Source organism: Pogona vitticeps, chromosome 2 (assembly GCF_051106095.1).
Source record: "Pogona vitticeps strain Pit_001003342236 chromosome 2, PviZW2.1, whole genome shotgun sequence".
Classification (NCBI taxonomy): Eukaryota; Metazoa; Chordata; class Lepidosauria; order Squamata; family Agamidae; genus Pogona; species Pogona vitticeps.
The window spans coordinates 129378770-129392733 of NC_135784.1; the positions used below are offsets into that span (position 1 = coordinate 129378770).

Genomic DNA, 13964 nt, shown 5'->3' on the forward strand with positions numbered 1-13964 from the left:
TGTTAGGATGGCCTTATCAGCTGATCTTGAAAATGTGATCTGGCAAAAATGGGAGTAGTTGCTCACATATGCTGAGCAACCTAGGATGGTATAGTCTAAGACTGGCACCTCGAACTGTACCCAGAAAGTAATAAGATTGTACAGATGCTGGACCACGTGTGAATATTCTGCACAAGTAAAAGAGCGTGTGGTTTTGACGAAGTAGTTCCCCTATACAAACACTTTACCATACATTCTCTATCATAACACCATTGTACGAGGCAGGACAAATATGCAGAAATCATGATCACATTTAGACTCAAATCCAGGAATTTTTTATTTCTCTGGAATGGAAACAATTCACCAGTCTGAACAAAAAAACTGTAGGTGACCATTGTACATTCTCTTATCATTTTTTTTAAAGAAAGCAAGTGTTTGGTTCATAAAAACTTTTGCCATAAGAAACAATTTTTTAAAAAATTATACACCAAGCTTTTTTTTTTTTACAAAACATCAGATGGCTTCACCAGCTTCTACCAGGCTGTTGTCCATTTAATACCATGCAAACAATGCTACATCTGCTTAACACATTTTAAAACATTAGTATTACAAAGATACAAAGTTCATCTGTTGACTGGTGTTTTTTAAGACATGGAGATTGTGATGCACTTCTTTTTGGGGGGAGGTTTCTCCCAGCAGGAAGTTACCAAAATAATTTAGTTCACAAAGACAAGATGTGGGATTGCATTACAAACATGGACACTTTGACTCGTACCTCAGTCATTTTCATGAGACTATTAACAGCCACAAGGATTGGCTTGTGTGGTTCTTGTATCTGTAAGCTCGTAGAGTTCGAAGGTACCTCAATGGACGCTAAGTCCAGGCTCCTGCAGTAGCAGGAATCCTTAGGTGTAAGCCCTTCTTGACCAACGTTCATCCAGTCTCCTCTTACAGGCCTCCAAATGGAGAGCGTTCCACTTTCTGGTTTGCTCTGGTTTCAGTTATTAGTTCCATTTTAGATCAGCACACTGTCTGAAGCAACTAAGAATTAGCTGGCTGAGCCCCAAGATTGACCTACAATTGAACAACGCCGTTTCAATCTGTGCCAATTTCACATGGATTTAGCCCTTTGTCCTCAGCCTCTTTATACATCCTTTGGAAGTCTTTGAAACGAGGGGCACAGCCTAACCTGGCCTCTCCAAAGTGCATGCGGCCCGTGAAGAGGAATTCTCCTTCTCCTGGTCTCACTCCACACTGGAGCAGGGTCTTGATCTGTCCTCGCCACCCGCTGCTCTCCTCTGCAGGCTTAAAGATCTTCATCTTCTGCCTGTAGATTTTATTCACGTTCACATCGATGACAGAGTCTTGCTGCTCTTCCTCGTTGATAACATTTTGGATAGTACCTTTGACAACTAGGGGGGAAAAGGAGATAATTAGTCTGAGGATTTCTGAATACAAATACATGCACAGTTAACATACAGATAGATGCCTATTGCTTCCTCTTAAAGTTGCTGTAATTTTGGATAACAAATATTTGGTATTATTGACTCCATGGCATTATGGAAGAAAAATAAAAATGATTTCAGACTTGATTCTATAATCCAATAGAAAATGAAGGGATGCTGTTCCCAGAAATGTTGGATAGCATTTTTAACTCTCCATGAATATTTCTACAATGAGCTCTTTAAATATGCTGACATGTTTATGAATGCAAACGTTAATTTATGACATGCTGCCAGAATGGTATGTTTGGGGAATGGTTTTACAGTTGTCAGTGATGAAACTCCAGTACTATAGGTTTGAAAAATATACATTGTGAAATATCTTTTCAAAACTAACAGAAGGCTATCAAATGAAAAAGCAACCATTGTTTTCCTTGTGTACCATTAGAAAAGCATACTATAGGAGGCAACATCAAATAGGGTAAAAATTGTTAAGATAATCAACCATCCACACTAAGATTCAGAGGGGATATTTCCATTTCTTTCTATTAATGGCATAGTAATGTTTAAGTTGAAAATGAATTCTCTGGCATTCTGCCATGGACAAACACGCAAAGCCATCACCTGTCTGGGCAACATTTTCCATCAAGACAAACCTAAAGTAATCCATTGCAATTTCTGGATGCTGCATGCTCTTGCCTCCACTCAGAATACTGCCCATTGTGTTCACAATACTGGCAGGCTGTATTTATATCTATAGCACATGTCCAAGATCAGGCATGTCCAGCTGCTTCATGACAACATTTACATTACATTCTGAGCGTGGGAAAATTGCTTTAATGCTATTTAATGTACAGCTAGCCCACAAGTTATGCTGGCTCTTTAAGGGAAACAAACCAGAATAAAAGATAATGTTTACTGCCCCAGACCTCCTTTTTCTGAGACGGTTTTGGGGTATTTTGACACCTCCATGAAACAAGGCATTATCTTGTACATGATGTAATTCAAAGCAGAGGGAAAAGAATTTAATCCTCATGTTGAAAGAACATGGAAACAAGAAGAAAATAATAGTACAGGTCTTTCACTAGAAATGTATGATCCGATATACTAGTACCTTCCAACTATTATAAACTGCATCAGATTAGAATACTGAACCGAGGATTGACATGGGAGTCTGGTGAAAAATAAATTGTGTCACTGGTATTAACATATAAAAAAAGGAAACCATGTGTTGAAAAAAACGTTTGGGAAATGTGGTTGTCTAAGTAATTTGAACTGATATGTTAATTTTTCTGCTACAGCGATATGCTGTCTCCAGTTTCTCCATGCACATAAAGATCAATTACCAGTTCCCTTCTAGTTTATGACAATTTCCAAAAATATTGCAATAAAAAAAATATGATCAATTGTTTATGATTCTGCTGTCTGCTACTGCCTGAAAATAAGGACAGAAAAGCTAGAGCTGGTGATCTTATCATTTTCAAGCCTGTGATTAACTTTATTTCTGAAAAATTCTGAACCAGAACAACTAGATTGGAGGGCATGTCAACCAGATGTGAAAGTAAATGCCAGCATTCACACATTTCCTCTAACAGGTTGAACTGACTTTCTGCATTGCTAAAACTTAAACCGAGTGGTGTAAAACACCACCTGTGCAGAAGCTTAACAGAATGCATCTTAAATTTGGAGGAGAGCGATCTGAGAGGAGCCTTGTCCTGTAGAACCTGCCATTTTATATCAGATATGGTCATCCAGATATGGTGTGTGTGTGTGTGTGTGTGTGTGTGTGTGTGTGTATGTATGTATGTATGTATGTGTACACACACACACACACACACACACACACACACACACCATATCTGGATGACCATATCTGATATAAAATGGCAGGTTCTACAGGACAAGGCTCCTCTCAGATCGCTCTCCTCCAAATTTAAAATGCATTCTGTTAAGCTTCTGCACAGGTGGTGTTTTACACCACTCGGTTTAAGTTTTAGCAATGCAGAAAGTCAGTTCAACCTGTTAGAGGAAATGTGTGAATGCTGGCATTTACTTTCATATCTGGTTGACAAGCGCCCTTCAGCCCTCAAAGATGTTGAAAATATCCGGTGTGGCCCTCACAGTCAAAAGTTTGGAGACCTCTGCTTTAGGAAGTCAATCCATCTTGTATTTTTGGTCCTCCTCTTTTCCTGCCGCCTTCCATCTTTCCCAGCATTACTACTCGTTTCAGACAATCCTGCCTTCTAATGTGCCCAAAGTAAGGCTGCCTCAGTTTCAACATTTCTGCCTTCAGAGATCGTTCAGGCTTGATTTAATCTAGGGCCTGCTTGTTCGTCTTTCTGGCAGTTCAGGGTATCCACAAAGCTCTCCAACAACACGTTTTCCCTGTCAACATTCTTTAACTTTCCAGCTTTCACACCAATACAGGATGATCAGAGTGCAGATTATCCTGGTTTTGGTCTTCAGTGACACATCCTTACACTTGATGATTTTTTCCTAATTCCTTCATGGCTGCCCTTCTTAGTCTAAATCTTTTGATGTTTGTTATAGGCAATGCTTATTTAGAGCTGGTCCCCTCTGTGAGCAAAAAAGACTATAGGATGGAAGAAAACCTACATCTGCATAATAACAGGCTTACATGTAAAGCTCTCCCTGCCCTTAAGCATTTGACTATTTAGGCCTTTGTCCTTATTTGGGAACATGAAGAGGGTAATTCTCACTGCTTGTCCCTAAAAACCTTTGAGCTTCTACCTCTATTATGGCTGCCAGTCTCTCTTTGTCCACTGCAGAAGAGAGCTAACCAAATACAATAGCTTTAACTGAAGCTCTTCAGAATTAAAACCCATAAAACTGGTCACTTCTTCTTAAAAGGAGCCCCTCCTTTGTCACAAACTGGGACTTTCAGCTTCTTCATTGCTTGCTAAGATTTCTGTAGGCCAAATGGACCAGATTATCAGAATAAGGAAAGAATGGGATTTTACAAAACAATGCCGACACAATAGTCCAGAGGAAGCAAGTAAACCTACCAAAGTCACTGGTGCAGACAGCCAAGAGCACTTCCGTGTCACTGCAAGGTCGGCAGGGAGCTAAGAAAGAAAAAAAGAAAGGGCATTTCAGTGTCTGGAGAAAGCAAACACAACTCACACCAATGCCAACTTTCATCCCCCCACCCCAACTCTTCAACTTCAGGGTTAGGCCTGAAACACCACTGAAAATACTAAATAGGCAGGGATTTCACACCTTCAAGCTGACATTCGGAAGACTGGTTGTTGTGGGTTTTTCAGGCTTCTTGGCCGTGTTCTGAACACGGCCAAGAAGCCCGAAAAACCCACAACAACCATTAGATCCTGGCCGTGAAAGCCTTCGCGAATACATTCGGAAGACTGATTCTCTTTCAAGGACTGAATGCACCATCATACTCCCCCTTGCCTTCTGAATTTATTTGATTGTGGTATTGTAAAAACCATCTTCATACCTTCTTCTCCTTCAGTTAGTCTTTCTTTTCTTAACCACATCACCTTTTCTAAACGGGATTGTAACCGTGTGCCCTGAAGCTCTGCATGGGTTTCTTGGGGAACCCCTTTTGACGCTCAAGGCTGCCACAGATCACTGACATATTTGCTCTGAAAGGATTGTGGCCAGTCATTCTTAAAGGAGGCATTCCCCACATGCAGTGAAGGGACGTGTCCTACTCCCGACTCCAGTCTGTCACCAAGGTCAACATGCAAAAGCAGGAGTCAGAAGAGGGGGACACTGAATTATCCGTGGATGTATCCCGAGGGGAGCCAGAATGTGAAAAAGGTGGGATTCTGTAGAATCTAACATAGACAAGTGAGTCATCCCCAATTTAGACTCTCATGTGTGCTGAATGTGGAGAGCAGATGATTTTTAAAAATGATTGAATAGGGCTTGGGAGGGGAGCCAGGAGATTCTTCAAAAGAAATGGACCAGAACAGAACACTTAAGGGGGCAATTAGTTTATATTATGTTAAAAGACACAACTGTACAGATTTTTAAAGACACACACACACACACAATGGAGGGTTCTGATTTTTACTGAGATTGTTCCATGGTGAAAAATGCTTAAAAACTAAAGAAAAAAAAGAGGCAGCTGTCACCCATGGCTTCAACATGACATGTCAAAGAAGACAAGAGAAGAAAAATCCAAAGAAAGTCCTTACATAACAGCCTTTGGTTGGCAACAATTCTAACACCAGGCTGCATGACAGAGCCTGCTGCAGTTTCCACCTACATCCTTGGATTACAGAGAGAGAGGTACCAGAGACATCCCGTTGGCACTTATTTTTGAGTAAAAAATTAAAATAAATATCCACCAGTGTCTACCAAGGTTATTTGACCCTACTGAGGCTTACTGTCTTTTGTTGTTGCTTTTTTCGGTGCCCTCAAGTCAGAACATGATGACCCTAACAGAGCTTTCAAGATGAGATATTAATGGAATAGTGTTACGAGTTCCATTGCCCCAGTGAGTGTCCATGGCTGAGCAGGGATTCAAACCCTGTTTTCCAGAGTCTGACATTCTCTCTACTCCCAATAAAAATATAGAGCTAACTGAGTTGTTTCCTCCCATCTCTCCACCTTTCGGTCACATCAATCACAGCTCCTATCTTTATCCTCTTCCTTTAAGTTGCTCATTGGCTATTTTCCCTAAACTTATTCAGGAACTGTGAAGGCTGGAGGCCTTCACAATTTAAAGCCACTGTACTTTTTCCCTTCCTCCATCCACAACAATTCAGATTTAGTTCCCAAAATTCCTTCCATGAGGGGCTGCTGCTAGAGAAGGCAAGGTTGCTGGTCCATTTTGTAGAAAATAGAAAACAATAAACAAATAGGAGCACAGAAAAGGAGTATCATTAATAGTTGCCACTGTGTAAGCAAATCTGTAGGTATGGACTCATACGTTTTGTGTGTTTTTAATTAACATTCACATGTCATGGCCTGTAAAAGCAATAACCTTGCATGTAAGAGTATAAACCTTTCCAAAAGCTTAAAACTACAGAAATACATTTTTCAGACAGGTGTATCAAGCAAAATCCAAAGAAACAAAACAAAACATCTTTTCAGACAAGCTGTTCAGGTTTGTAGCGCAAGTCCACCCACTGAAAATTCACCACATTCACAAGCACAAAACAACATGGGTGCCACAATTACAAGAACTTCAGCAAGTTACACCTGTGTTGCTGGTTTGCACAACATTCTCCTCACTCAAATCACACACAAGGACTGAATTACATATAGGCGAAAACTATCTAAAAACATGCATGGGGACCAACCCTCATTATTGTGATGTCATCTGCTGACAGAACACAAACACACCTACAAAATAATTTGAATATAAGGATACCGTGAAATACAATAGTTGGCATAACAAAATCTCTTAAGACTGCTGTTGTATTTTTAAAGGATATTTTAAAATGTTACAGAAATGAAAGCTGCCCCCCTCTCGCCCCCCCCCATCTTGAAGACAGGACAATCAAGTAGGAACCCAAGGCCAGAGCAGTTACAACTTTGAGAACTGTGTAGGCTGGAAACAGAAGAGAGACCCTAAACTAATCTAATCAAGGCAAGAATGTAGCTGCTCTTTGTACTCAGCCAGCAGAGAAGGTAGAGCTGTTAGAAGTGCAGATGTTTCTATAATATTCTATTCAGTTATGGTATTTCTTTTTTCTCTCAGAGGTCGGCCCTATCTCGCAACATGCTAATTAAAACTCCCCAGTGGGGCCCAGAGATCAGGAAGGGAGTTGAGGCGGGGGGGGGGGGGGGGAGAAGAGAGAGAGAGAGAGAGAGAGAAAGAGAGACTTTCTCTGTAATCCCAGCAAGGCCCTTGGCATCAACCATAATAAGGGAAAAAAACACCAGTCACGCTAAGCACCTAATGTTAATCTTACTGGTTGTTGTGACCTAACAAAGCACTAGAGCAGTTAACAGGTCAGAGGGCTCAAACATTCAGATTATACATTATTTGTTTATTATATTTTTTAGTCCACTCGGCAACAAATGTTCTCTGGGAGGTCTGCATGAAACATAAAGAACAAACACACAATGAGATTCCACCCCGCCTTTAATCATGAACTGGAGCATGTAAAGACTCCTTTCTTTTTTAACATGCAAACTACCAGTTCACAGAACACAGCAGTCGCATCTTTCATGAGCTCAGTTAATGCTGCAAGTTCCTGTCAGTAGACTCTTCAAATTATCTGAAGAGGAAGAAAGAGAAATTAAGGAGCAGGATAGAATGTGAGCTGAACTTTCTCCCTAGCAACTGTGCATTGGGTAATACTCTCATAACCTGGTCAGATATAATTCTCCAGAGAAAATCTTTCACCTTGTAGGAGTTTCAGGCACACTCATGCGGAGAGGATAATGAATTAACTGGGCTGCGCTTTGTTTATCCGAATGCAAAATCTTCTTACCCACTTTATTCCAGATTACTAGCGCCTGTCTGAATCAATGCACACTCGAAGAATGCAAGAGCCAGGTTGGAGCAGATCAAAGGCCCATCAAACCCAGCATTCTGTTGATGTTGTGGCCAACTAGTTGCCGGTAGGAAACCCACCAGCAAGATAACAAGAGTTCAACAGAACACTGAAACATCTCCTGGTCTTGCTTGCGCTCCCTAGCAACGGATACACGGGCTTACATTACCTCAGTTATTGAGGTATATTATCTCCTGATATATTTAATAGCTTAGCTGGTTCAATAATCATAATTAACTTGAGCCTCAGGTCTGGGAGCATCACTTCTATAACATCTCCCACTCCAGAGGTTCCAAAGACACACTAATTTAAACTGCCAGACTCTTTCCCAACACAGCCAATTGCTTCAGATTTATACACAGCCCAATGCTTCTTCATTTAATAGGATTACTAACAGAGAGAGAGAGAGAGAGAGAGCTTGCTTAGTTCAGAAACAGAGAAGCCCAGGTTGCAAACATGCTTTTATTCAATGCAATGCTGATTTCTTGATTCTCACAAGGAACTAATGCTAGATAATGGAGCTGAGGGCCAACATTTTGCCTCCCTCACCACCATCACCCATGGCCAAAAGGCAGGAGGGGATCAAAATAGCAAGTGACCAAAACTCCACTTCTGGTTTTAACTTTTTATGGTAGGGCTCCTGGAGCTTTATGGAGGACTTATGACTACTTCACACAAATATTGCTGCTTCTGGATCTTACATGTCCCAGATGTTATGTGCATTAAGGAAGCAAGAGGGAAGAAAGAGACACCAAACACAAAGTTTCTAACATATACTATTCAGAATCTAAAGACAGGCTGTCAAAAACAGCTCTTTGGGCTTCAGCTTTCCAGGGAGAATAGAGAATTTATATGGGAAGCAAACTTCTGCATTTTTATGTTGCTTTTTCTGCCCTGTAGTCTGCAATGCCCAGTGCTCAGCATTTGACAGAAAGACATACTTTCCACAGTCTTCATCATCATCCTCCAATCTGCACAAAATAGAAAAATAATTCCATTGCACTGCCAAAGCCCAGATGCCAATTCCATTAAAAAGGCCCCAGCATAATGCTAGCATTGTGCATGTTTGTTGTCCAAGTAAAGGGGAATGTCTCTGATGGGAGTTTCATGCCCTAAAAGTAACCCAACACTACCCTTACCCCCAGTGGCTAACCTTTGACCTCTATGGCCAACTAAAGGCCTTCTCTTTAATCCTAAATAATGGGGGATGGGGAAAGGAGATACAGTTTTATACTCTGCCTCTGCAAAGAGCAGCTTAGGACACCTTTGGTAGCAAAGCATGACAAGTAGCATCTGCACTATCAGCCAACGAACCTGGGGAGTATTTATGTCTCTCATGGATAACAAAAGTCAAACAAATTTACTGAGGGATCTTACTCCCTTGCAACAAGAAGGAAATTAGCATGAAAACTGCTAGCTAGCATTCACTTGTCAGAGCTCTTGCACAATTCTGGCTCCAGGGATTAACAAGTTACCTGAGGCACATAGCATGTGGCAGGCCCATGTGAGGAAGACAGGCCTGAGGGCTCACTAAAAAAGGATGAATGACTGGAGCCTGGGCTAGGGAAGTGGAGGACAGACGTTGGAGATCCAGGAGTGTCATGCTTGGAAAGGGAGTACTGTTTCTGATACCACCTGCTGCAGGCAAGAGTAGAGTGGTTCCATGAAAAGTAGAAACTGGTGGACATCAGCTCACTCCAACACAGAAAAGATGGCTTCACTGGAAGAAACAAACCATCAAGGTCCACCAGCTATAAGCCCTAAGGGACCACATGGCCTGAAGGACCCCCTAAAGGGGGAGACCTTGTTCCCAATAAGGAAGAACTGAGGATAAGAGGCAGGAAACAGTGAGGGGGGCTTGGTCAGACCAGAAGCGTACGTAAGGCACTGTACCCGGAGCACAAGTCAAGACACAATAAAGAACTGTGAGCATTTCAGAGCTTGTATGTTAGCTCCCCCAGGTGTGTACAACATCCTCCTACCCATGTTGAGTTGAGGGAGGGGGGCTTTAATCCAAGTCATTGCCAAGAGTTACCCTGAAGGTGAAGTCAGCTCTGATCTTTTCATCAATGATCATTTAAGAGTAGAAAAATACTCTGTTGCCTTTCAGCGCTTCCTGGGGTCTGGTGATATAAGGTCTTCAGGCATACAGAGTAGAAGACTGTGTTTTCTATTGGTACACCACCATTTTTATTCTGCTTCCATAAATTGTCTATCTGGCAATGACGGGATTAGGGGATATATGTCATCCACTTAACAGAAGGAACTAGTTGATTTCACAATGCTTATAAGGAACAGCTATGGAAATTATAGGGTGGATCAGTCAAGGACAGACACACTGGAAATCTGAAATTGGATTTAAAGCCTATTATTTACCATAATAAATTGCAACTAGAGCAAGCTCACTAATCAGTGGAATTTACAGAGAAGTTGACTCACCAAGTCTCCACTGATTCAATAGGTCTAATCTAGTTGCAGTTTATTAAGATAAGCAACAGGGTTTCATCCAAAATGTTTCCAAAATACTAACATATGCCTGTCCTGCTCCTATATATGCACAATCCATATTTCCTATCTTGCAAAATCCTACCTTCCATTTTTTAAAGCTAAAAAAAAGTAGGAGTATCAATCCAAACTTTTAGACACAGGCAAACCAGTTACTGAACAACTGGTACTTGTTTGAAAACAAGCAGTCAGGATTCAATTATACCCATGATGGAAGGAAATCTGTTCAAACACACTGGTAGTTCTGTTAAATAAATGTACTCTCAAAAAGTCCAATTTTCTCCAAGGCCAACAATAATTACAGTCTGATGGACTGAAAACTTCAAATGGGGCAGGGACTAAGAACAACTGGGAATTTAAGGCAGGGTATCTGAAAGGGTGGGGAAAAAAACACAACTGCAAAAAAGAAGTCATCGTAATCAAAAGCAGGAAGAATCACATTCCCTTTATAATCCTAGTGCTATGGGAAGGGAGAAGAGAGAATGAGAGGGGAACTGACTGTAATTGACCCAAATTATATCTGTCATCAAAAGAACAGCATATAAATCATCAATCCCTATTTGTAATTCAAATTATTTCCCAAATTATTTTATTTATACCAAATAAAGTTGCAAGAAAATAAGTTGCTGCGGACTTCAAAGCTGCAATCCTAAATATACACATATGCAAATACACCTATATATAGTACACTGGAAAATATTTCTCAAATATGCAGAAGATGCTAAATTGCTCATTTGCAATAAAATACAGCAAAGGGAAAGATGATCCAACAGGCAGTGAGGCCCCAAACTGAAAAGGGCTTTATAAGTTAACACCAGCACTTTGAATTTGGCTTGAAAGCAAACAGGTAGCCAATGCAGGTGAGCCAGGATTAGGGAGGTATCTTCGTAGCTCCTCGTACACAATACTAAACTAGCCACTGCATTTTGCACATGCTAAAGTTTCCATGTCACATTCAAAGGCAGTCCCATGTAGAGAGCATTGCAATAATCAGTCTTAGAGATTACCAGTGTATGGGGACCACTATGATTTGGAAGTTCCTGTCCAGCAAGGGTCTGCAACTGTGTAATCTGCCAAAGGCGGGGGAAAAACAAAACTTGCTTCTCAGAAGAACCCCAAGGTCATGGACCTGGTCTTTTAGGGGGAGTGTGACCCCATTCAGATCAGGTAAAACACCTCCCAACCAAGCAGATTCCCCTCACAACAACATGCTCTCTGTCTTGTCAGGATTCAATTTCAATATGTTAGCCCTCGTCCAGTCTCGCTCAACCAAGGACAAGCACTGCTCCAGGGTTCACATAGCTTCTACTGCCTACGATAAGAAGAGACAGAGCTATGTGTCATTAGCCTATTGATGACAGCGAACTCCACATCCCCAAATGACCTCCCCCAGCAGCTTCATATATATGTTAAGGAGCACTAGGGAGATGACTGGCCCATATCCACGTTCTGCCCACCCTCCACAACCCAGAAGTCAAAGCCCCAGTGACAGCTTTTTCTTTTCTCCAACAAAAATATTGAAAACTGCACCTTTCTAGCCCTACTAACCCATATTAAGATACTCTCTACTTTAACAAAATACAGTTTGAGACTATGAGTTCTATATCAGCATGCTAAAACTTAAGATTTAAAGGGCGAAGTGCTGAATGGCTGCCAGACTGTTGCATAAGGCTAGTGAAAAACAGATCTGTAGACACCTAAGGAAGGCTTAAGATTTCACTATTGGGATCTTGGGGTTTTCTGGTACAATTAAATTTTAAAGAAAACATAATATATTTACAAAGCTCAAGTGCTCCTCAATGAGTCTTTCAGATTTGAAAAGTTGATTAATCTCAAATTCCCTTCTACCGCTGTTTGGTCTTGTGGCTTACTGTCATAAAAAGAAAAACCTAAGAAAACAGAAATTCATCTCCTTTTGAATGTTCAGCTTATAAAACGGCCTCCAGGATCCTTAGACAGACTTTGCCTGCTGGGCTTATGGTATTTCATTAAATGTCTTTACAGGTCCAGATTTTTTTTTAAAAAAAAAAAAACCTCAAGTCAGGAATCCCATATGTATGTAGTGCACTTGATTTCTGCCAACAGAATGGAACTCTTTATTCACTTATTTTGCTTCATCCTAGGAGGAAAATGCTTTACCTGAATGCGGAAAAGCCAAAACATAGGCACTGGACTACAGAAATCTGGGTTCAAGCTCTAACACAGACTTAACTTGTCAACTCTGAATAAGTTGGTGGAAACCTCTTCCAAGTCATAGTTTGAGCAAGCCTTGGCATGGGGCACTCTTCCACACTCATTTCAGAATCTGGGATTCAGAAGGCAGTCCAACCAATTCAGAAGCAAGGGCAAACAATCCTTTGCCTTGACAACATAAGTACAGGAACGAGAACATGGGCAAACCCAAGTCTTTTGGGAGTAATGCTCCACTGCAAAAACGGTTTCTACAAGGATGAAGTGGAACAAGCCCCTTTGTGCAACCTCGAACACCTTGGAGTAATACAACTACACTTAAGCAAAAAGACTCTGAGACAAGGGGAACAGACTGGGAGAGCATAAGCCTGTGTTCAGTGGCAGAATGGACCTCCCAAGAGGACCCTGGGGAGGCAGCTATCCAGTTAGGGAATTACTCTGTCAGCAGCACACCTCTCAGAAGTTAAGAACCAAACTAGATAGAGTAGTTGTTATGCAGGTCACTCTTCCAGAATGGTTTGTTTTCCAGCGAGAAAGCCTCCCCTGCAAATTTCAGGAAACAGAAAAGAGGGGCATCCAATTTTGAGCAGAACTGTGGAGGGTGCAAATGGTTCCAGACTTGCATGCCACTGTCCATGTCTGTTCTGCCTCCTTTACTTCCCCTGGCTGTTGATTTTACTTTTATGCTCTGCAAGGCCAAATAATGCAACAAAGGTCACCTCTAGTTTGTTCCTCAGACACAAGATGGGCAGAACACAAGTCTGTGGGCCACCACAGGACCCCCTAGTGCCCAATAGCTTTTGTTTGTCTTATTTCTAAAACAAGAAACCTTACAGTAAAAGCAAATGTTTCTGAGATCCTTGCAAATGTTAAACTCCACTACCTGATCTAGGACAGCAACAGCGACTGGGGGACCATTCAATGAGTGGAACCATTTAAATCAGAGTAGCAAATTAGGGGTTCTTGGGAGAAGAAAAAGAGTAAAGAACACTACACAGGCCAGGAGTCAGTCCACTCCTATGCCATTCTATACCACCAGCCACACACTTCATCCTATGAGTCCTACTGTGTAAGTTGGATCATGCCTTTGTATGTGCCTTGTCATAGGCAGCAAAAACAGGAAATGTTTTAAACCATATTGGGCAGAGATTATTTTCTTTGGGACAGATTTTATGCAGGTCTGGGGGATACTTTAAAGGTCACTGAATTCTGCACAGGATTTGTACAGAGGGGCCACAGAGAAGACACCTCTCCTCCAGCAACTACTTGTACCATGTCAAGGGCTGCAATGGGAAACCTTTTTACAAAAACAGATGCCTAATCATTATCATCACCACTACCACCACCGTCACTC

At 41.4% G+C, this 13964-nt stretch overlaps 1 protein-coding gene across 2 annotated transcripts in view; it reads right to left on the reverse strand.

Moving 5' to 3' along the window:
* Nucleotides 1-291: 291 nt before the first annotated feature.
* METRNL (meteorin like, glial cell differentiation regulator) overlaps nucleotides 292-13964 on the reverse strand; it is a 31567-nt gene continuing 17894 nt past the window's right edge. For both annotated transcript variants that reach the window (XM_020785910.3, XM_078385926.1), the window contains exons 3-4: nucleotides 4448-4507; nucleotides 292-1391 (exon numbers count right to left, since the gene is read on the reverse strand). In XM_020785910.3, the coding sequence (XP_020641569.2) occupies nucleotides 1075-1391; nucleotides 4448-4507 (377 nt within the window). In that variant the 3' untranslated portion in view covers nucleotides 292-1074. The remainder of the gene's footprint in view (nucleotides 1392-4447; nucleotides 4508-13964) is intronic.